General features: G+C 37.8%; 1 protein-coding gene across 2 annotated transcripts; it reads right to left on the minus strand.

Moving 5' to 3' along the window:
• Nucleotides 1–9,872: 9,872 nt before the first annotated feature.
• Nucleotides 9,873–25,368, minus strand: hmgxb3 (HMG box domain containing 3). Of its 2 annotated transcripts, none has more exons than XM_042493796.2 (21): nt 25,213–25,368; nt 24,493–24,655; nt 24,182–24,356; nt 22,336–22,839; nt 22,102–22,209; nt 21,795–21,929; nt 21,432–21,670; nt 20,501–20,610; nt 20,327–20,407; nt 20,029–20,111; nt 19,808–19,915; nt 19,558–19,698; nt 18,682–18,989; nt 18,418–18,545; nt 16,856–16,987; nt 16,534–16,718; nt 15,991–16,213; nt 14,195–14,328; nt 13,058–13,177; nt 12,710–12,919; nt 9,873–11,679 (listed from the first exon to the last, which is right to left on the minus strand). In XM_042493796.2, exons 2-21 carry the CDS (start codon nt 24,630–24,632, stop codon nt 11,077–11,079), a joined length of 3,867 nt encoding a protein of 1,288 aa, XP_042349730.2. In that variant the 5' UTR covers nt 24,633–24,655; nt 25,213–25,368; the 3' UTR covers nt 9,873–11,076. The 2 variants fall into 2 exon arrangements, with proteins under 2 accessions (XP_042349730.2, XP_087937277.1); XM_088081151.1 differs by lacking the exon at nt 25,213–25,368 and adding an exon at nt 25,098–25,139.
• Between the last annotated feature and the right edge of the window lie 187 nt (nt 25,369–25,555).

Below are 25,555 nucleotides of genomic sequence, written 5' to 3' on the forward strand. Positions count from 1 at the left end.
ACCAAGATAAACCATAGCAAAGAAAGTTGCAAAAAACAGGCAACAAAAGCATAATTTGGCACGTCGAAAACATGACCAAAAATCCAAGACTATAGTAAGGCAAAAAGTTCAAAATTTGACACGTCTCAAAAACAGTTGAAAACTGCTGGAAACAGCTTAGATTAGCCTGCCAAGACAAGTCATAGCAAAGAAAGTTGCAAAAACAGGTAACAAAAGCATAATTTGGCACGTTGAAAATATGACCAAAAATCCAAGACTATAGTAAGGCAAAAAGTTCAAAATTTGACACGTCTCAAAAACAGTTGAAAACAGCTGGAAACAGCTTAGATTAGCCTACCAAGATAAAGCATAGCAAAGAAAGTTGCAAAAACAGGTAACAAAAGCATAATTTGGCACGTCGAAAATATGACCAAAAATCCAAGACTATAGTAAGGCAAAAAGTTCAAAATTTGACACGTCTCAAAAACAGTTGAAAACAGCTGGAAACAGCTTAGATTAGCCTACCAAGATAATAGCATAGCAAAGAAAGTTGCAAAAAAGAAGCAAAAAAGCATAATTTGGCACGTCGAAAACATGACCAAAAATCCAAGACTATAGTAAGGCAAAAGTTCAAAATTTGACACGTCTCAAAAACAGTTGAAAACAGCTGGAAACAGCTTAGATTAGCCTACCAAGATAAACCATAGCAAAGAAAGTTGCAAAAAGAAGCAAAAAAAGCATAATTTGGCACGTCGAAAATGTGACCAAAAAATCCAAGACTATAGTAAGGCAAAAAGTTCAAAATTTGACACGTCTCAAAAACAGTTGAAAACAGCTGGAAACAGCTTAGATTAGCCTACCAAGATAAACCATAGCAAAGAAAGTTGCAAAAACAGGCAAAAAAAGCATAATTTGGCACGTCGAAAATATGACCAAAAATCCAAGACTATAGTAAGGCAAAAAGTTCAAAATTTGACACGTCTCAAAAACAGTTGAAAACAGCTGGAAACAGCTTAGATTAGCCTACCAAGATAAACCATAGCAAAGAAAGTTGCAAAAAGAAGCAAAAAAAGCATAATTTGGCACGTCGAAAACATGACCAAAAATCCAAGACTATAGTAAGGCAAAAAGTTCAAAATTTGACACGTCTCAAAAACAGTTGAAAACAGCTGGAAACAGCTTAGATTAGCCTACCAAGATAAACCATAGCAAAGAAAGTTGCAAAAAGAAGCAAAAAAAGCATAATTTGGCACGTCGAAAACATGACCAAAAATCCAAGACTATAGTAAGGCAAAAAGTTCAAAATTTGACACGTCTCAAAAACAGTTGAAAACAGCTGGAAACAGCTTAGATTAGCCTACCAAGATATACCATAGCAAATAAAGTTGCAAAAAGAAGCAAAAAAAGCATAATTTGGCACGTCGAAAACATGACCAAAAATCCAAGACTATAGTAAGGCAAAAATGGCAAAATATGACATGTCCCAAAAACGGTTGAAAACAGCTGGAAACAGCTTAGATTAGCCTACCAAGATAAACCATAGCAAGGAAAGTTGCAAAAAGAAGCAAAAAAAGCATAATTTGGCACGTCGAAAACATGACCAAAAATCCAAGACTATAGTAAGGCAAAAAGTTCAAAATTTGACACGTCTCAAAAACAGTTGAAAACAGCTGGAAACAGCTTAGATTAGCCTACCAAGATAAAGCATAGCAAAGAAAGTTGCAAAAACAGGCAACAAAAGCATAATTTGGCACGTCGAAAATATGACCAAAAATCCAAGACTATAGTAAGGCAAAAAGTTCAAAATTTGACACGTCTCAAAAACAGTTGAAAACTGCTGGAAACAGCTTAAAATAGCCCGCATAGAAACGCCATAGCAAAGAAAGTTGCAAAAACAGGCAACAAAAGCATAATTTGGCACGTCGAAAACATGACCAAAAATCCAAGACTATAGTAAGGCAAAAAGTTCAAAATTTGACACGTCTCTAAAACAGTTGAAAACAGCTGGAAACAGCTTAGATTAGCCTACCAAGATATACCATAGCAAATAAAGTTGCAAAAAGAAGCAAAAAAGCATAATTTGACACGTCGAAAAAATGACCAAAAATCCAAGACTATAGTAAGGCAAAAAGTTCAAAATTTGACACGTCTCAAAAACAGTTGAAAACTGCTGGAAACAACTTAGGTTAGCCTACCAAGATAAACCATAGCAAGGAAAGTTGCAAAAAGAAGCAAAAAAAGCATAATTTGGCACGTCGAAAACATGACCAAAAATCCAAGACTATAGTAAGGCAAAAAGTTCAAAATTTGACACGTCTCAAAAACAGTTGAAAACTGCTGGAAACAGCTTAGATTAGCCTGCCAAGACAAGTCATAGCAAAGAAAGTTGCAAAAACAGGTAACAAAAGCATAATTAAGCACGTTGAAAATATGACCAAAAATCCAAGACTATAGTAAGGCAAAAAGTTCAAAATTTGACACGTCTCAAAAACAGTTGAAAACTGCTGGAAACAGCTTAAAATAGCCCAAGATAGAAACGCCATAGCAAAGAAAGTTGCAAAAACAGGCAACAAAAGCATAATTTGGCACGTCGAAAATATGACCAAAAATCCAAGACTATAGTAAGGCAAAAGTTCAAAATTTGACACGTCTCAAAAACAGTTGAAAACAGCTGGAAACAGCTTAGATTAGCCTACCAAGATAAACCATAGCAAATAAAGTTGCAAAAAGAAGCAAAAAAGCATAATTTGTACGTCGAAAATATGACCAAAATCCAAGACTATAGTAAGGCAAAAAGTTCAAAATTTGACACGTCTCAAAACAGTTGAAAACTGCTGGAAACAGCTTAAAATAGCTCAAGATAAACGCCATAGCAAAGAAAGTTGCAAAAAGAAGCAAAAAAGCAGAATTTGGCACGTCGAAAATATGACCAAAAATCCAAGACTATAGTAAGGCAAAAAGTTCAAAATTTGACACGTCTAAAAAACAGTTGAAAACAGCTGGAAACAGCTTAGATTAGCCTACCAAGATAAACCATAGCAAATAAAGTTGCAAAAAGAAGCAAAAAAAGCATAATTTGGCACGTCGAAAACATGACCAAAAATCCAAGACTATAGTAAGGCAAAAAGTTCAAAATTTGACACGTCTCAAAAACAGTTGAAAACTGCTGGAAACAACTTAGATTAGCCTACCAAGATAAACCATAGCAAAGAAAGTTGCAAAAAGAAGCAAAAAAAGCATAATTTGGCACGTCGAAAACATGACCAAAAATCCAAGACTATAGTAAGGCAAAAAGTTCAAAATTTGACACGTCTCTAAAACAGTTGAAAACAGCTGGAAACAGCTTAGATTAGCCTGCCAAGACAAGTCATAGCAAAGAAAGTTGCAAAAACAGGTAACAAAAGCATAATTTGGCACGTTGAAAATATGACCAAAAATCCAAGACTATAGTAAGGCAAAAAGTTCAAAATTTGACACGTCTCAAAAACAGTTGAAAACAGCTGGAAACAGCTTCGATTAGCCTGCTAAGGAACGCCATAGCAAATAAAGTTGCAAAAAGAAGCAAAAAAAGCATAATTTGGCACGTTGAAAATATGACCAAAAATCCAAGACTATAGTAAGGCAAAAAGTTCAAAATTTGACACGTCTCTAAAACAGTTGAAAACAACTGGAAACAGCTTAGATTAGCCTACCAAGATATACCATAGCAAATAAAGTTGCAAAAAGAAGCAAAAAAAGCATAATTTGGCACGTCGAAAATATGACCAAATATCCAAGACTATAGTAAGGCAAAAAGTTCAAAATTTGACACGTCTAAAAAACAGTTGAAAACAGCTGGAAACAGCTTAGATTAGCCTACCAAGATAAACCATAGCAAATAAAGTTGCAAAAAGAAGCAAAAAAAGCATAATTTGGCACGTCGAAAACATGACCAAAAATCCAAGACTATAGTAAGGCAAAAAGTTCAAAATTTGACACGTCTAAAAAACAGTTGAAAACTGCTGGAAACAACTTAGATTAGCCTACCAAGATAAACCATAGCAAAGAAAGTTGCAAAAAGAAGCAAAAAAAGCATAATTTGGCACGTCGAAAACATGACCAAAAATCCAAGACTATAGTAAGGCAAAAAGTTCAAAATTTGACACGTCTCTAAAACAGTTGAAAACAGCTGGAAACAGCTTAGATTAGCCTGCCAAGACAAGTCATAGCAAAGAAAGTTGCAAAAACAGGTAACAAAAGCATAATTAAGCACGTTGAAAATATGACCAAAAATCCAAGAGTAAGGCAAAAAGTTCAAAATTTGACACGTCTCAAAAACAGTTGAAAACAGCTGGAAACAGCTTCAATTAGCCTGCTAAGGAACGCCATAGCAAATAAAGTTGCAAAAAGAAGCAAAAAAAGCATAATTTGGCACGTCGAAAATATGACCAAATATCCAAGACTATAGTAAGGCAAAAAGTTCAAAATTTGACACGTCTAAAAAACAGTTGAAAACTGCTGGAAACAGCTTAAAATAGCCCGCATAGAAACGCCATAGCAAAGAAAGTTGCAAAAACAGGCAACAAAAGCATAATTTGGCACGTCGAAAATATGACCAAAAATCCAAGACTATAGTAAGGCAAAAAGTTTAAAATTTGAGACGTCTCAAAAACAGTTGAAAACAGCTGGAAACAGCTTAGATTAGCCTACCAAAATATACCATAGCAAATAAAGTTGCAAAAACAGGCAACAAAAGCATAATTTGGCACGTCAAAAACATGACCAAAAAATCCAAGACTATAGTAAGGCAAAAATGGCAAAATATGGCATGTCCCAAAAATGGTTGAAAACAGCTGGAAACAGCTTAGATTAGCCTGCCAAGACAAGTCATAGCAAAGAAAGTTGCAAAAAGAAGCAAAAAAAGCATAATTTGGCACGTCGAAAATATGACCAAAAATCCAAGACTATAGTAAGGCAAAAAGTTCAAAATTTGACATGTCTCAAAAACAGTTGAAAACAGCTGGAAACAGCTTAGATTAGGGTTAGGTAACCTGCCAGGAAACGCCATAGCAAAGACATTTGCAAAAATAGCCAAAAACAGCATCATTTGGCACGGCGAAAATATGACCAAGAACTCAAGACTGTAAAGCAAAAATGTCCCAAAAACACATGAAAAACACATTAAACCACATAAAATAGCCTGTTGAGACATGCCATAGCAAAGAAAGTTACAAAAAGGGTTGAAAACACCATAATTTGGCATTTCAAAAAAGTGACCGAAAATCCAAAACAGCCGAAAGCCACATTAAACCACTTCAAATACCCTCCCAAAAGACGCCATAGCATAGAAATTTGTAAAAACTTCCAAAAAACATTATAATTTGGCATGTGGAAAAAATGACCGAAAATGCAAGGATATAGTATGGCAAAAATGTCAAAATATGACATGTCACAAAAAGAGCTGAAAACCACATTTAACCACATGAAATAGCCTTCAAAGTCGTGCCATATCTAAAAGTAACAAAAGGGGCAAAAAACACCATAATTGGGCATATGGAAAAAATGACCCCAAATGTAAGGCTATAGTATGGCAAAAATGTCAAAATATGACATGTCCCAAAAACAACTGAAAACCACAATAAACCACATAAATTAGCCTGTCGAGACATGCCATGGCACAGAAAGTTGCAATAAGTACGGAAAACACCATAACTTGGCATGCAGAAAAACTGACCGAAAATGCAAGGCTATAGTATGGCAAAAATGTCGAAATATGACATGTCCCAAAAACAGCTGAAAACCACATTAAAGGAAATGAAATAGCCTGTCGAGACACACCATAGCAAAGAAAGTTACAAAAAGCGCCAACAATGCCATAATTTGGCATGTGGAAATCATGACCGAAAATGCAAAATATGACTAAAATTGCAATACTATAGTATGGCCAAAAACGTCAAACTATGACCTGTCCCATAAATAGCTGGAAGCAAACTAGAATCGTCTGCCGAGCTATTCATAGCATAGAAAGTTGTAAAAAGGGTCAAATACACCATAATATGGCAAGTCCAAAAAATGACCAAAAATGCAATATAGTATGGCGACAAATGTCAAAATTTGACCTGACCCAAAAACAGCTGGAAAGAGCTGAAAACAGCATAAAATAGTGTGCTGAGACACGTCATAGCATAGAATGTTTATTTAAAATTACAGTTTTTCCTTTTAAGAGAAGACAACAAACAAATCATGAAACAAACGCAGCTGTCTTTTATATACTTTAATTAAGTAATAAAAGAGAAAAAAGGATAAGGGCTTAACAGATTCAATCTATTAAGATAGATATTTTAGAAGAACACGTTCAGTCACATATTTATAATCACAAACACAGTGTTAGGAAAATCAGGGATGATATAAATAGGAAGATAAGGTGCACTGGAACAAGGATCGTTTGTCTCCTCTTCCCAGCAACAGCAAGATTGCTCACACACAAATAAAACTTCCAAGGACAGTTGGTCAGATGATTGGCAAAAGTTCATATGAGTTAACTTCAGGTCAAAAGTTAATATCAAACGATATGTAATTCATTTGAATATATAAGCTAAAGGACAATTTTTGTTTCTACACAGCTAACCTGTCTTGTATCACTTCTTACTGTGCCCATTTCCCTCTCTGTTCGACTAGCTCATTTCCCTTCAATATATTATTTTTAAGACATGTTGAAATGTTTCACATATGTTTTACGTGTTTTCAGTTCCACACTACAATTGTTCCATAAATTAACCCCTTTGTCTGTATTACAATGATATTTTGTGTCAGTCCTCACTGTTTCATGAACATAAAAGTTCCTCTCAGATCATGTGTATTTACCTTGATTTGAAACAACTTTTGGATATTAAAAGGGAGGAGATGATTTTTTAGCTCTGTACATGATTTAAATTGTTTTGAAGTCATCTAGGTCCTTAACTTTAAGTCAATCAAAACTGGATTTGTGGTTGTCTTATACGTATGTCCACACACTTCCACACAGTAAGTCATATAAGGAAGTACAAAGGAACAGTACAGGGTTTTTAGTGAAGTCTGTTTCAGGAAATCTTTGACTTTATATCACATTGCAATTGACTCTGATATTTTGGCCTTGATGTATTTTATACGTGGTTTTCAGCATAGTTTATTGTCTATTATTACTCCAAGAAACTTAATTTCTGACACTCCTTCAATTCCCACTTCATTTATCATGAGTTTTTTGTTTGGGTCGGTCAAGGGGTTCCCAAAAATTACAAATTTGGTCTTGCTTAAATTCAGTGTTTGTTCTTACTTTAGCATTTTCAATTCACTTTCCACTGTATCTAAAAGGTGAAAAAGTTCTTACCACAACAAATTAAATTTGTGTCTTCTGCAAATAATATTGTTTTTAGCACTGAGGATTCCTCACATATGTCATTTATGTACATAAAAAACAACAATGGCCCCAAAACTGAACCCTGCGGAACCCCACAGGTGATCTGTATGTGTATTCGATTTGAAGCTATTGATCTTTACATACTGTTCCCTATTTTCCAATTAACTACTTAACCAAGAGAGTGCTACCCCTCTAATTCCTAGTCTTTGCATTTTTTTAAAAAATAGTTGATGGTCTAGGAACACTCCGACCGAATATTCTTTATTTTCTATCGCTGCTGTTATTTCTGCCGCAAATTTTGTAAGTGCAAGCGAGGTTGTTCTACCAGCCCTAAACCCATACTGTTCTTCATTATTTTTAGTGAGGAATCCATTTAGTGTCTTAGAGAATATTTTTTCCAGTATTTTAGAGAACTGTGAAAGTAACTAAAGTGGTCTATAATTTGAGAAGACATGTCTATCACCAGCTTTGAATATATGTACCATTTTAGCTGTTTTCATTTTGCCTGGAAACACACCAGGATGTAAAGACAGATGAAAGATATGTGTGAGAGGTTTTTAGCCACACTCAACAGTGTTCTCGACCATAGCCAAATCAGTTCCACTGCAGTCTGTAGACTTTTTACTCTTAAATGATTTGACAGTTTCTATTATTTCTCTCGCATCTCTTTCCCTTATAAACACAGAACTTATTACATTTGTGACTGTACTTATTACAATGTCTGTACTGTTAGTATTTGCAATCTTCCCAGCAAAACCAGGACAAACATTAATAAAAAAATTGAATTCATTAACTAAATCAGTATCATAACCAGGTACATTATTCTCAATTTGGAAATGATTTGAGTAGACAAGCAGTTAAAGTGTTTTTCTTCATGTTGTTGTTTCTTCTCAATAAGCTTCTTGTTATTATTTCAAGCATTTTGTTTTTTCATGAACATAAATAACAAATAATGAGCTCAAGGGCACTGTTATACATTAAGTAAAGATTTTCACTGTAAAATGTTATGTAGTGTGTTGGTTGTAAACCTATATTGGACTGATTTAAATTCAATTAAACAGACTAAATGATGTTTTTGTCCTTACTTTAAGTAAATATAGCAATGTATATGGCAGCAAAATGTTCGCAAGTATTTAAAAACAATCAAACAAAAAAAAAAAAACAGAATATTTTTTGAAAATGTCCAGCGTTGTAATGTTGTAGTTGGTCTAAGTGATGGTAACCATACTATATCATGGCATCATGAAGTTTATGCAAAACATTATTATGCAAAGAATATTGACTACAGTCATGTTATTGGATAAAAATCACAGTATTTCTCTTAACCTTAGTGGAGTTTACGACTGTCATCCCTTTGTAAAGACTCCCAGTAGCTTATATATCCACAATCCTAATGACTTTGCATGAAGGGGAAAACCACACAATTAGAAGCACTGTGCAAAAAAATGGAGTTAGCACAAGATGTCCAAGCTAAAAGCTCCAGCTATATAAAATCTGTTTTACTCTTTACATAATTTGGAGCCTTTTCACTCACTCATGATAACCATGAAATTGATGACATTTAAGGCCTCTTTTTCAGCCACATGACTGTTATGAAAATGAGTGTAATTCTGGTGGTTTTGGCGGTTTTGATGTGGAACCTTACAGTAGTTATTTCTGTAGTGGCCTACATTAGGTTGTGTCTTTGTCCGCTATCTCTTACACGTTATAGAAGAGTATTTGTACTCAAAGCCTACTTAAAACAAGCATCTTCACTGTAAAACAGAAACAGACAGCTTCTACCCTCCCCCCAACCACCCCAAAAGCATTTACAAGTGGTATTAGTTTCCACAGCAGTCACAAAGACAATCTTATATGTCTGAATTTTCCTCAGAGCCTAGGGACTTCCAACAACACAGGACACACTGCAATGTTTTTTCCAGTTCAGTATTTCCTCTGTCAAACATTTCCGCTACTGAGGATAGTAACTGCAAATATCTTACACTGACACTCTTTGGTAAGTGGGGTTAGTTACCAATAGCTACCGGGGAAAAAGAAATGCTATTCTTTTCCTATTTTGGTTGCGCAAAGGTTGAAACACTTCCTTTATGCCGTGAATAGAAAACATGTGTTTTTCCACTTACAATTTCAGAAATATTGCTCCCCGATGTTCTTTTAATGTTACAACACAAGTGCATTAATACTGCTCTATTTATTAGTTTCTATTAAAGGTCCGGTGTATGATATTCGTAATTATGTTTTCATTCCACGGAATCCACCATGTTGTTTCTGATGTAGATGTAGAACAGACAAACCAAACACTGGATCTACATAGGGCCATTTGATTTTTTGTGTCTGCCACCGTAGTTCTCTACGCTTGGCACATGGGTGAAAGTTTCAGTTCTGCATCCTCACCACTAGAGGCCACTAGATGCCACACACTGGACCTTTAACTAATTAACACAGATTTTATCTTTGCTTTTGTTTTTTGTTTTTTTTTTAAGTTTGACCATTTTGCCACAATAAAGTTGGTCAGCTCTACACTGATCAATTTATTTATATTTATTTGTTACATATGCAGTTCACAGGACTCTTTAAGTATTACAATATTTCTTTATCTACATTATACTTGGCTGCTGCGAAGTGTTGAGATCATTAGGTTTCCCATACTGAAAACTTAGAGTGTTAGCATATGAACAAATTTCAACCACTTGGACAAACCCTACATGCTTTATGACAGTCTTGTTCTGATTGCTAATCAAAGCACTGGAGACACAAAGTAATATCCCTACAGCACTTCATGCAGGCAGGTCTACAGAGTTCGTTTTTAAAGAGTTAATTCGCCATTTGGTTCACAGGAATTAAGACAACTGACTGTAAGTGTCTTTAAATGGATCTCTAATGAGAAGAAAATAGAAATCCAAAATAAAGTGAAGGCCACACGTTCCATTACGATATCATGGTTCAGTATAATTATCATCACTTTTCAAAAGCAAACATCAGTCTAAAAGGCAACACGTGGCGGGGGGGAGGTAACAATGTAAAATGTAAAGCAGAAATTTCTCTTAACATGAAGGGGAATAAATACAACACACTATTCATGTTTAAATATATACATTTAGGCTTGAATTAACCGACTTATTAAAATCCTCTATACATTCATTCAGTCACAGGAAGGCTCACCTACACACACACTCTCACCTCTGGGCATCTCACACAAAAAAACTGTTACATTCCTTTAGTCGTTTGAAACAATACACTTGATTTTCAGAATTCATCAACGTGTTTTCTACTTACTCTAAACTTACTATTAAATTTAGATAGAGATGTTTTCGAATATGACCGCATAACCAGTCATTTTTATTTATTTATTTTTAAAAAAATTTTTTAATTACATTCAGAGTTAACACTGCTGATTATTCTTCTCATCACCAATAATAAGGTCAGCTTCGGCATAATTCAACCCACTTTATCTCTATTCAGTCTATTTCCTAACATCAGTATAACTATGTATGGCTGATTAAATGCGCTGTTGTACACACTCATCTAACAGTAAAGTACTCTCCAGCACTAAATTGTGATTAGCACAGTGTTACTTCCAAATTCGTGGATCCTTCTGGTCGCACTTACGTCTCCCTTCTGTTTCTCCTATTATTTGCACTCAGGTCTTTACATGCAGCAATCTTTACATTCAGTCCATCCCTCTGTCTGCATGCTGACTGTACAGTATATCTTGAACATTTCTATTCAGGAAGCACAACCTCATATGTCTCTGTCCCTCCCTCTTGTGTCTGTCCCTGCACCCTGCCTTCCTCATCCTCTTTGTCTGTGTTGATCTGTGCCACTCCCAGTCGGTACAGAGCATCCCTGATCACTACCTCCCCAGGTTGACAGGCCTTCACCACTTCGTTTATCTGCTGACTTACAATGTCTCTGCTGGTGAGAAAATCGACCAAACGGTTGTAAAGGTAGTAATAAGCTGTGTTGTTGAAAACCACCGGTTGCCGCCGTGTATGGCTTACCGCGTAACAGTCCGCATCAAGTGAGTTCTCTGTAGAGTCATTCTCAGCTTTGTCCATCTGCTCTTTCTTCTCTGCCCCCTCGTCGTCCTCCTCTTCCTTCTCTTTCTCCAGCTCAGCCACCAGGCTAACGTAGGGCTCCAGATCTCTGCAGAGGGCCATGGAGTAATGCTCCGATGGAAGAGCTGAAGGTTCCTGAGCAGCTCCAGGAGGATGAACGAGCCAGCAACAAGATGATTTGGTGATGGGGTGGACCTGCTGATTCTCTGCTACCAACGACAAGTCAGCGCTGTACAGCTGGTCTTGTAGCTCAGCACATGACACAAACTAAAAGGAAAGGGGAGAGATTGTCTGAGACTGCCACGTATGTATTCTTGATATAAGTAGTTGTATTACAGGCTCAATCTTTGGTTTAAAATAGATCTACAATACTGTCTACAAAAGGCTAATAATCTTGTTTTACTAAAGCTGAATTGACAGATCTAACTCTTAAATGACAACTACAATGTTTAACTGTTTGTAAATACAGAAAATTCAGGGCTAATTTTTACTTTAGAATCATCTGAGAAATGCAGAATATTCAAAATTGTCTATTTTGAAGTGTACCTTCACTCAAATACATAAAACATTAAAACAACTGGTGGGTAAAGTGATAACACTGATCATCTTGCTACAACGGGCAGCCAGTGCAAGGGCTCTTGACTCAAACCCGCTGGCCGACTGTGGGGCCCTTCCGAGTTTGCATGTTGTCCCTGTTTCAGCGTGGCTTATCCGGCTTCCTCCCACAGTCCAAAAAACATGCAGCTTAGGCCGTGTGAGCGTGATTGGTGCCCTCTCTATGTGTCAGCTCTGTGATAGTCTAGCGACCAGTGGAGGGTTGGCCCTGCCTCTTGCCCAATGACAGCTGGGATAGGTTCCAGACCTCCATAACAACTAACAGGATAAGAGGTTACGGCAAATATATTAATGAAATGAGTCGGTACATTCCACAGACACTCGGCCAGGTAGATGCTTTGAGCTCCTTCTCGTGTTCTTTAAGTTATTCCTGAGCAGTTTTTGTGCTTATTGAAAAATACAATCAACATTTTCAAATGACTCTTATAATATATGCATTATGTTTTTGTATGTTTTTCGTTCTAGACTAAATTGTGCTACATTCTGACTGTTTTCTGTTTTTTTTTTTTTTCTGTTAGGGTAGTTGACTAATCTAAATTTACTTCTGTGTGAATGTCAGGGAATTTAGTCTTTAGGAACATCCCTGAAGAACATTTGTATAATTTCTACAATAAAAAAAACAAACAAATCCAGCCTTGACTATTTTAGTTTCGAATTTTATCTAACACATCACATCACTCACCTCTGGCTTTTCGAAAGGGTCAGAGAAGCAGCCTTGGTTCCTGCCCCACATTTGGCTTGCCATTTCTGGGTACTGCATGTCAGCACAGAGTGCCACCTCACATGCACAGTCACTAACATAGACTGGGGGCCAGTAGCGGGAGGAGAGCAGCAGGTCTACGTGGTCCCGAGCCGTCTCTCCTCTCACTAGGTACTTAGAGCCACACACCACCTGTAGGCACAAAGACAGAAATGGAAAAGCCTTTCCAAAGTCTTAAATACAAAAGGGACATTTGAGTATACATTTTTACAGTGCTCATCTATCATACATGTGTTCGTCATATATGATTGTTTTGGCTGTGGTTTTTACCTTGTGGGGGCAGACCTTGGAGAGTTTTCCAGCAGTGAGATGTGGAGGGGGCTGTGGAGCCGTTGAAAGACCGCCGTGAACAAGCGTGTACAAGGAGATCAGGGAGGTCAGCAGCTCATTCTAACACAGACGGACACAGAACAGAGGCTTTTATTTAATCTATCTTCCCCTACAAATACAGGCACACCAGAATAAGTAGATATAAGGTGAACGTGAACACAGAGCAATAAATAAGAAAACCATCTTTCAAATAAATTCTGCCTCATTTTATAGAAAGCAAAATGACTTGCTAAAATAGCAAGACAGTAAAGTCTTACATGAAGAGGAGGAGAGGAGGGGATTTCCTGTTCTTTAGGCCACAAACTCATCACATGATAAGAATAGCTCTTCAGACAGTAACACTCTTGCTGGTATTTTACGGTCAACATGCTTACTTCCAGTCATTAGGCATTTTCTGACCGGAGAAACTTTCTCATAGCTCTAGGAACTCCCCTATTTATTGTGTCTGCATTGCATGAACATCATGACTGTTTTTGCTCAAACAGTAACACTAATACTCTAGATAGTATTTAACGGTAAAATAGTTTACTTCCAGGCATCAGAAGATTTCTGACAGGAAGGACATTTTCACAGCTGCCATTATAAAAACCTGTCAGCCGTGGAAACAACAGCTTGTGATTAAATAAATGAAGGAAAACATGGACAAATGGCCCAACAGCAAAATCCAGGCTTTACTGAGCATCAGGGCTTATTTTGCTTGTTGATTAATCTTCCAATTATTTTCTAAATTTATCTGTTTGGGCTATAAAATGTCAAGATGATGTACCCAAGTGTCTTGTTTTATTTACAACCCAAGGATACTAAGTTTAGACAACTGTAGACACCAGAAAATATTGACATATAAAAATGCTGGATTCAGAGAATTTTTTCTTTTCTTGGAAAAAATACTCAACCCGAGTAACTGATTATCAAATTAGTTTGTAGTTAATTTAATCTTCCCAGATCCCAGATCAGTTTGGTTCAAAAACGTGCGAACAAACCCATTTGTTTCTGTCTCTCTCTCTCTCTTTCTCTCTCTCTCTCACACACACACACACACACACACACACACACACACACACACACACACACACAAACCTTGGTCGAGCCTGGGCTGAGGCTTGCCCCGCAGCAGTCCAGTATTGTTCTCAGCTCGTCTTCACTATGATCTTCAATCTTGTCAAGTCTCAGCTGACCATCATGAATGAGGCGCACCAAAACTGATGGATCTCCTGAAAACAGATAAAGAAAAAACATTCTCTCAAAAATGAGTTCTTAAAGCTCACACAAGCCATTGCAACTACAATTAAGAGATTACTTATGTAGTTATTTATAAAAAATCCTTAGAAAAATTATTACTTAATGTAACTCTGTACTGCATGGAAGAACATGTTAAACACGTAACAATAAACTGCTATCCTTGCATGCTTTCTGCATCATCATACTAACATTATCTATCCATAACAAACAGAGCATAAAATCCCTCTGAATGTAATCACTTTTTTCCATCTCCCTCTCTATGAAGCCGCATTGCCCTTTTTTCACTTCAAAAGAATATACTTGAGAATTTCCTGTCACAGTGTTAATGCATATGAAGGATGAAATTCAGCAGTGGGTGCAGGAATGGGGCTTTCTAGGGAGGTTTTGGGGGAAATGTTCAGTTTTTAGTGGTCCTGTGTGGCTCACTGGAGGCAAATCATTCCCGTATACTCTAAATGGTCCCAAACTGAGTTTATATAGGAATGCCATTCACAAATTGTTATGCACAGTATTCAAGACTCAAACCCCACTGTACTTGGAGGCTCTCTTTTTGGGACACATTCTGTCAAAAATGGCTAAATCCTGTACCACTTAAATTGAAAGATTGGTACAGGATAATTTTGAAAATATTTAAAATGAAAAATTTGATTTTGAGGATCCAAAAAAAAAAACAGATTCTATGAAATTTCTAATAAATGAATACAATCAATTTATCCGGTTCTAATATCTGTAGTTATATATTTAATAGAGTGTGACAGATTGAAGTAGAAGTATAAATAGGTATGTAGGCTGTATGTGTGTGTGTGTGTGTGTGTGTGTGTGTATACAGGCAAATATAGATGTGCTTTAGTGTAGATGTGTTACACATGTATATGAGTTGAGTCTATACATGGATATACCAGTATACTCCTTGAAGTGAAGACAGAGGACTGAAAGTGCTGCATTGAAATACCTCTTTCTGTACATAAACATAAAGAGCCGTTAGCTTTTTTACACTTTAAGTCTCCTAAAGACAACGTTTTAATTTGTTGCTGTTTTTTTAATGGATTTTTGTTAGGTGCCAAAAAATAAGATCTGTGGTTAAAACAAGCTTCGGACACTTTCGTGTTTTGGTCTATGATATAAATTACACCAGTAAACATGGCACTTACAAATTCTGAAACTTTCTAAAATAAGGCCGTTGCTCACAAGTGGCTACCGCAGCTTAATAGCCTCGTTGTGGTGGTGACGCTGAAGTCACGGGATCGTGGTGTAGTTAATTTATGACTTCATGTCAGCTTTTTCCCTCTGGCAATTGCAATTACACTTTGAAAAATTCATCAAAGTGGTGTTGATTTCTTTTTACTGTTTTGTTGAATAAAACAAATAAGAATTATAAATTCTGTTTGCCACCAAATTTATTTCCGCAATAATCCAAAATCTAATAGCAAAATACCACTGGAATTTTGTAGAGGGAACTATGGCGATGCTAAATTCTACAAAAAAAACATCATCCCTGTACCATGTATATAAAAAACTGGCAAACCTTTTTTTTTGTAAAAAATAAAAATATAAATATCAAAGGTTTTGTGCACTTCGTGATGTCGCACTTTTAAAACAAGAATATTCAGCAGTAGTTTTTAAGAATCACATACCTGAGGGCTGCTGTGTGTGTGACAGGACCTTGTCCTTCTCTGTGTTTATGACAGAGGGACTCCTCATGAGCGGGGGAATGAAGGGAGCAATGATAGAAGCATCCACCCGTGTGATAGGGATGTCAGTGGGGAAAGTCGCTTGCTCAATAGCCTCACTCTCCATGGTCAGCCAGAAGTCATCCATGTGTACCTCATCTGAAACTGAACACTCGGGCCAGGTAAACTGTGCAGGACATGAAATGTTTGTCAGCTTGTGGAGAGGTCACGAAAGTATGGAGCATATACATGCAAAAACATATATGCAAAACCAGGCAATAACCTCTGGGTCCAACATAGAAGTGCCAAATGACCACTTGAGGCTGACTAAAAAAGTGAGTCAATCTCTCTATGTTAAAATGCCCAACTTAACAGCAGAAATACACATTAAAAACCTGGTACAAATCATGTTTTTGGTCTCTATAGCTAATTTCTCCATGACTATGTTGCCATGATTCTTTTGGGGGCTTTTATTTCACACTTTTTTTTCTTGCATTCATCTCTCACCTCCACATTCTTCAGCTCCAGTACATTTCTTGTGTATCGCTGTGCAATCTCAAGTTTAGGAGCAACACCACAAATGCCGCAGATCATGTCATTGTAATCTCGCACTGTGAGACACTCAAAGGCCCAGTAACCACTCAGGAGAAACTCTTGAATTTGCGATAACTCCTCTGGACTCAGAGCATGGACTGATGCAAAAGAGGAGGACACAATGAAAGTCATAAAAAACAAATTTAAATGACAGAAGATGAAGAAGACTGAAAATAATGAAAATCCAAGGTAACATTGAGCAAAAAATGCAGTAGAATGCAGAGTAAAGTGTTACCAGGATGACTGGGAACGTTGTCTAGTATGGTCCTGGCTGCATGAGCAGGAGGTTGGCCCAGTTTGATACAGGCCCTGATCTTCAGTAACAGGTCAATACTAACCAGCAGTCGGTTCCCAATGTTGAACAACCCTGTTAAAAAAATAATCAATATTTTAATTCACAGAGTAAACGCACAGCAGGCCATATATCACAGTTTAAAAAATCTTCCACAGCAAAAGTTCATATAAAAACCGATGAACTCCTGTAATTAATTAATTAAAATACCAATGTAATATGGTACTGTGCCAATTTCATTATGAATCATTTGTTTTAAATGTTTATATTTTATTCTTTTTTAAATTTTCCTTTTTAAAAACACCTTTTTATGCAAATGTGCATACATGATGCCATAAATTGTATAAGTGTTTGCCACATTGTGAAAAGTTCTTATTCTGATCAAAAAAAAGAGAGTGACATATATAAATAGACAGTGGAAAAAAAACAAACCATATAGGCAGATGTACAGATAAGAACATGAAGCAGTTATAATGATGTATGTGATGTGATAAGAGCCCGGGAGTAGAAGTTAGATTAGATAAAGTAGGGTATGTGTGGGTAATATGTGTGTGTGTGTGTGTGTGTGTGTGTGTGTGTGTTTGTGTGTTTTTGGATGCTTGTATGAAAAGAAGTCATCTCTGAACAACACGACCGGAAGCCCCAGAGGGGGAAAGACAGGCCGGCTCAGCAAAACAACAGTTCTTTTTATTTTTTATTTCCTGACAAAACAGCTGTGTATTACTCAAATGCACATAAGTATGAAAAAAACATTTATTCAAAAATAAAGTAAATCTTCCTCAGGACAAGCTGATTATACGCACTTTAGTCACTGTGACTAAGCATTGAGGTAACCATAAAAACATGGGTAAAACACTGGTGTCTAGCTGTAGTCTTGTAACCACAAATAGAACACAACAGCTGCGGCAACACAGAGTTTCTGTTAAAACACTGGTAAAAACACTTCAGCAGTCACCTCTGACACAATGGAGGACATAAACCAAGAGTAAGGATAATCTCTGAGGCTTCAGTACAAAACAAAGTGACTGAACATTGTCCAGAGGTCCCATATTTTTTTTTAAACGCAACATTTTTAAATCACTTTTCAATCATATTTTACCCTATTTATAAGTTTAAGGCCCATATAGCAATGATCAGGCACAACAATTAGCATGGTTAGTGTCCGTCTCTCAAAAGCCACACATTAATAAACACACACTCCTGTGCATTGGCAGATAAGGAAATTGTCAGCTCTTGCTATCTTAACCCGCTCGTTAGATATTCCTAACACCCACTAGCTGCATACACCACTGTGTATCATGTGATACTAGAGGAATTTCAACAGTCAGCACAGCGAGATTTACCTAACCTATTTTGTGCAACATTAGACCTATTTTGGGATTTTTACGTACATGCTTAAATAATGGCTGAGATGATGTATATTTTAAACTCTTTCAAAGCATTTTTTCATGTCTTATACAGGAATTTAATGACCTGAATGTAAAGTTGTAAGTGGTGCTGTTTACCTGGATGCAGGTCTGTGAAGCTGTGCAGAGCCAGACACTGAATGTTGAGACACACCTTGAGCTGAAGAGTGGCTGTCTGGATCAGTGTCTCAGTGAGCAGCCAGCAGTCCACTTGTCCTGCAACGGTACTATGATGGACAAGCACACACACACACACAAACATAAGAGCAAACTTTGGGGAACAGGACATCAACATAACATGCTGGTATTGAAATATTAAAGCCAGAAACAGGAGAGCCAGAATGCAGAAACTCATCCTCTCACCTCTGACCTCCTTTGAAGAGAGGGTAGTTACACAAGCCACAGTGAGTAGCTGCCGATTCATAGAACTGAGGCCACCCAGATTCTACCAACGTCTCCGTCTCTACGCTGTCCTTGTGCTCCTGGTCACCTGGTTGAACCAAGATGATCTGGAGACTGTTGAGCTCCTGGATGAGGGTCAGTGTTTCCTGCAGCTCGGTCTCACTCTCAGGAATCTGCAGAGAACGTTGCAGTAACTGCAGGGTATTCTGCCGCTGGATGTCCTTCTGAGCAGGACTCAGGACCTGGTACGGGTCGAGCAGAGTCTCCGACTGAGAGAGGAAAAAAGAAAATCCACATTACATGATGTAAAAGAGAGTTTTGAGGTGAGTGGCTAATAATCTGTTCTATTAAAGTGGTATAATGCTACAGCAAAGAAAAAAGATCGGGGGAGAAAGGATTGAGATTTATGGGCTTGTTCATGAGTTTGTTTCAGCAATGATTTCCTGCATCATTGCAATGTAGAAATTCTGATGTAAAAATACAGCTCTTACCATAGACTGTATATAAAGATGGACAACATGAGAGTGCCCCGTAAGTGTAACTTTTCAATCTTGATCGCCCCCTGGTGTCTGTTCTTACGACCTCTAGTACTACTACGGGGACTAATATATTTTTATATAAAAAAATTACAAACTGTGAAGACAAACGATATACAGATGGTCAAAATTACACAAAGAGGAAAACTGCAATGATTAATGACCTGACATCAAAGACTTGTTGTTAGGCCGAGATTTATGGATACTGAGAAGCAACTGCTGCTCAGGGATCTAAGGGTACAAGATAGAGCTGGAAACTAATCATACACTTGAGGACAACCTCGAGGAAGTAAGCTTTCACCTTTGCTCCCTTGGCATTCTTCTGGGTCAGCTCACAGCCACATTTAGGGCACACTGCAGGTTTGTGCCTGTTCTTATACATGTAGTCACACGACGGGTTCTTACATCGACCCCTTCCTCGTGCCGTAGACAGACCCAAATCCTAAAAGAATAAAGAAAAAGTGAAGAAAAAAGAAAACTAAGTAAAAGGAACATTTAGTGAACTGTAATAAGAAAATGTTAATTTGTAATGTGAATAGCAGTGTACTGACGAAGCTGGAAACGGTGTGTTGTTTAAAAGGCACGACTGACACGATATTCACTCTCCTATCAACCAGTGAAGACACAGGCTGGTTTCCATCTGCTGAGACAGAAGAATCCTACAGAGAGACATGCAAAATGTCAGGATATTGGACATATATTGGGCATCTTAGCTTTTTTCTATTTGTATGTGTGTTTTTTAGAGCGTGAGTGTGGGAGTGTTTGTGTTAACCTGCTTAGCTTTGGTTGCCGGGACCGCCTGGCCGAGCTGTTTTAAAGTGCTTGGTTTGAGACCTGAGAAACTCTCTCGAGGCACTGTGGTTAGACAATGACCAAATCAGCAAAGAGCAGAGACCTCAGAAAGTGCAGTAACCCATATACAAACATATCACTTCCTCTCTGTATAAACAAAGGTAATCTGTATATGCCGATAAGAAACACTGACAAAAAATACAATAAAACCACAAGCAAACCACAAACTCTCATTTAATCGTAGTATAATACAAATAAAATCAATTGATGCAAAGTACCGGTGGATGATTTGCTGTTGTTTGCACTCTGACACTTTCCTTTTTCAGGTGGGACAGTTATGATCTGGAACACAGCACGGCCTGGAACATAAACACAAGCCAAATCCATATTGTAACACTTTAATTTAACACTGACAACAGAATATTGCCGGAGTGCTGCATGTTTTATCCCACCTGTGCTGTAGTAGGCAGGAAGGATGGGTCTCACAGGCCTCTTTTGAACAGTGGCATTGCTTCTGTGTTGACCTGGGACTGTCGTGCCCTGAAGACCGTCTTTCATCTGTCTACTCAGCGACAGAAGGAAAATACATCAAGTAAGATACACACTTTGATCAACACTTGCAAAGAAAATGGCTGTAACAACACACAAAGGTAACATTATAATCCTGTCCAAACATATTTTTGGATTAACAAAAGGTATTCAAGTAAATAAAATAAATATAGGGTATCTACTGGCAAATATGGCACTTTTTAGACCCTTTCAAGATAATTTTTAACCTAATTCAAGACAAACTTTTGGACAAATAATTTTTGGATTATTCAAGCAATGCAGATACATGTAAAGAGGTGTAGTATGTAAGTTTAATGCAGGAATATGGTTACCAGAGTGTGTTGGATGAATCTACATTTTGCCAACAGGCAAGTGCAAGTATAGAATAAAAAGACAGAGTTGGTTTCAGTGACAGGTGTTAAGATTTGCAACATCAGCGATGTGAATGCAGAAGATCTTGACCTATTGTAACAGAGAAAAATTAAAAGATGGATAAATGAATTTAGATTAAATATTTGTGGCAATTCAGACCTCACACATTCCAATTTAACACTATTCAATGACTTTTAAGGCCTAATATTTATTTGAATAATTCATTTAAGATATTTTAAGACTTTTTAAGAACCTGCAGACACACTGAAACAACTATTTTAGTTACACATACAGTTAGCCTAAGTTATGTACGTATACTTACTGCACTTAAGCATTAAAGCACCATTCTGTAAATGGTGTACAGCACAGTTTTCACAGTCCACATGGTCGACATGCAACTGGGGCCCTTGTAACAAACAGAACATGCTTAAAAAACTGATGTTAAAACTTCATGGGCGCTACCTTGTTTGTTCCTGCTCTCTGGTGCTGCTGCCCTCTGGTGGCTTTACATCTGGAACTGCACGCTGCTTTTTGAGGGACCGTTGAACTTCTTTTTTGCTCTCAGTGATGTTTGTTTTACCAGCATTAGCATTCCCCTCCTGTGTGGCAGGGGGTATGGGTTGGCAGCTTTCTTTAATCTTGGTTTCAGCTTTCTGTGGTAATTGCTTGGATGCAGCCTCTCTCTCCTGTGTCTTCTTTGCCTATTACATAAATGCAGCCAAAGTTTACTGACGTGATACGCAAGTCAAAACTGGAGGGTGAATCTTTGGATGTTCACATGAGATTGATCCCAAACTGTATGTGCAGATTATGCTTGACACTTACAGCAGATATCCATTTTCCACCCAAGTGGCTCCCACATTCAGGGCACGTTGGTGGCTTGTGGCGGGTGACATATACAAATGAGCATCCAGGGTTTGGACACCTCCCTCGACCTCTGCGGGTGTATGTCTTCACAGACTGCAAAAAAGAGAGAAACATGGAAGTTCATTCCTCTAAACTGCTATTACCACCCCCAAATATCTTAAATCTAAATGATGATATTCCTCATTTACTTTTTCTGTGTGTAGACTGTTTGCCAATTTCAACGTTGACATGTATACATTTATAAGTGAATAATGTGGGTGCATACCATTTTATAGGAAGGTCTTGCACTTTGTTCTACACTGGCTCCTACTGAGACCATCATCACTGGGCCCACAGAGCTGACACCTGGCAAAGACTTAGGCTCCAGCAGGTTCTGAAGTAAAGGACAGATCACTTCACTGCATTAGTTTAACCACATCTTTATGATTAAATTGGTCAAGATCTGAAGTTTCTTGAAAAATGTGATATGCTTACTGGTAGAAGGACATTTAAGTCTCACCTGAGTGGGTATAATGGCAACAACCTGTGTAGTTTCTCCCTGTATCTGCTGCACCATTGTCCCACCATAACCACAACCAGCCAATCTTGTCTCATTTCCTTTCAGCGTGACCCCATTTGCTGTGAGGCCAGCAGAGCCATGTGGGACGTCTGTGGCGGCCGGGGATTTGCATGAGACAGAGGAGGAAGAGGAGGGTGGGATTCCTCGGAGAGCGGAGGGATTAGACGCCACTTCCGTTTCCTCAGCAATGTCATCAATAACAATGGACTGCTCAGAAAGCTCCACCTCACCGGCCAACCCAAGAGGTGTGAACTGAGGCTCTTGGGTGACAGAGATGGAGGGCAGGCCTCCCTCCACTGGAGAGTCCAGAGTCTGCACGCTCACCTCTGGCTGAGAGCCGCCTAGCTGCTGATTTGAAGAGCAGCCTTTAGACAGGAGAAAGTAACTGGCCCTGGGGAGGATTTTGCGGAAGCCCGGAGGGTCTTTAGAGGGGCTCAGAGACGACTGAGAGAAAAGCACAATCGAGAATATTTTTCATGACTATTCCTGGATTCACTTTGACATCATACTAGACACCAGTGGATGAGCTGCTGTCAAGACAAAGCAGGCAAAAGCTGGTTATCTTTGCTCTGGTACTTGATGCTGATGAGTCTCTCTGTTCCGAATTTGTCTGTACTTACGTGAGCCAAATGTATTCATTACAGGTAAAATCAGTCAGATTGGCAACAAGTGCTCTGACAATCATATAGAAGGTCAACAGCAAAAAAGGAAAACCTTTTGAAAAGTTTGGCTTGGGTTGTCTGCTTGGCACTATCATTTATTTACTACTGCAAGCTGTGCTGATGTAACAGGCAGTGGCATAACGTAGTTAAAATGGGCCTCGTGCAGGCTATTATGAGGGTCCCCTGTGTGTGTTAGTTACTGTGTAAGTTATAAACCTAAAGTAGCCACCAAATAATCTTATCATCTCATCTGATCAAATAGAGACTTGACACTGGATAACACCAACATACATAGTAAACAGAAATCATCACTGCATACATGAATATGCAAAATTACTAAAGAAAATAAAGAACTATAAATTTCATTGAATAGTTTTTTTTAGCTTATTTATAATGTAGAATAAGCATATATTTTATGACATATTTTGTTATATATTGCTATTGACTAATCTTTAAAATAAATTTAAAAAAAGATGAAAACTACAATGGAGATGGGGTTCCCTTCTTAAAGACATATGTGGCAAATGGCAATATTTTCTATTTATTTTGATTTTTTCTCTGAAAACAGTTAATATTTCTAAGTTAGCAATGTGAACTACTATAGGGGCTAGTTTTCTGCCAAACATATTGTGGATGCAACACTGCGACCACCCTGCCTGAACTGTCTATATTCACGCCCCTGGCAACAGATATCAGAACTTATTTATCACGAGAGGTTATTACTTCTGACCTGCATGTTCAGTTTATTATAGCCTATAACCTATTTTGTACATTTTTATCATGTCAGTGATCAGTGACACTGTTTAACATTAGTTGTGTCAGTTTTATCTTTTACTTGGCACCAACGATAACACAGTTTCTTCTGAAAAAAAAAGTTCATTTTTAACATCAAAAATAAGCAGTATATATATATTGAACACAGCAAGATATCTAAATAAGCACTTTTCCGACTTTCAGAATAGGTTTCTTTATTAGATCCCATAATAAATAATATTAATAAATCTACCTTGTACCTTTATTCTGATGTTGTTTCCATTAGCAAATTTAATCAGTGAAATGAAAGGCTCCAGGGATGCTCAGATGCACTGGTTTGCTTAAATAAAAAAGTTGAGGATGCAGCTTACTGTGTCTGTGCCCTCCTTCTCCGACTTGGCTTTCTCCAGATAGTAGCCTTTCTCAGCTACACTGAGCCTTCTCCAGCTCTCACTGATTCTCTTGTTGATCTCTGACTGTGGCAGATTAGGGATTTCCTGTTGCATAATCTGGTGAACGTCAAAGTAGTAAAGCAGGTAGGCAGACCTAAAACAGACAGATTCATTCAATTAGTACATGATAACGGGAGAGACGAGACTCCAGCCCTTTTTATGACAGGGCCATGATTTGTGTCATGATACCGTTACAGCTGTGTGAACGTCCTTTGGGGTATGTACATCACCTTGGCTTCTTAGGTTTCTCAGCATTGTCTTCTTGAGCTTTGCTCTTCCTCTTCTTTGGGGTGGACACCTCCGTTTGGCTGTAGCAGCTCTCCCCATCCTCATTCAGTTTCAAAACCTCAATCACCTCAACTTTCTCCATGATCTCCAAAGGTATAGGGTCAACTAGAAAAAAATGAGATTAGTTGGTTGTTCATGTTTGTAGCTTTATGAATGTAGAGTTTGTAGCAGGGATGTTGTATCAGACTGTATTACTTGAAGCTAAAGTAGGGTTTGTTTAATATACATTGCTTTGCATAATTCCATGCTTTTACACCCTCGTTTGTACTATTTAAAACATGTAAACAGACACATGATTGTGCAGCTTCACTTCTCTACACTTTAATCACAACACTGGATTTCTGGAGTTAATGACAGCTCAGTGGGGAGCTATATCTCTAAAGGGTAAATAGAGATACATTGTCTATTAAAAGACAAAGAAAGTAGGACAGAGTGACTAAAGGCTGGTTCTTCATGCAGAGAGAGAATAAAGCTCTGCTGTATCTTAATCTAATATAATGGGAGCTTGTCATGCATAAGGCTCATAGGGAGACTAATAAAGCGCTACCATGTTAAAAACACGGGTCCTTCCCTGCTTTAAAAGTAGGTTTAATGGCGTGTGCGTATACTGCCTGCTCAGTCAGTGAGTTATCCAATGAAATGCCTTCTTATTGAAGCCTTACCTACGATGACCCAGGGCTCTACAAACGGCTCTGAACAACCTTTAAGAGTCGCCGACAAAATCAGGCATTTTGCCGATGGTAAATGATGCTGAAATTCCCAAATGATTCATCTTAAATCACGGATTTTGCGATGCATTAATGTCTGTAAAGTAGCTTCGTTTCTCGTCGACTTGTAAAAAAACATGGCGGTTTGTTGCTATGCTCTCAAACCAATCAGATACCGGAATAAACACGTACGGGCCAATCACGCAACACGTTTTAGACACGTGAAAGTAACGTGTGCGTCGTGTCTCAACGGGAAAAAAATACATGAAAAAATCCCGGAAAATAAACACAGCAATGG

Source organism: Plectropomus leopardus, chromosome 8 (genome assembly GCF_026936395.1).
Source record: "Plectropomus leopardus strain MGB_pleo_1.0 chromosome 8, ASM2693639v1, whole genome shotgun sequence".
Lineage (NCBI taxonomy): Eukaryota > Metazoa > Chordata > Actinopteri > Perciformes > Serranidae > Plectropomus > Plectropomus leopardus.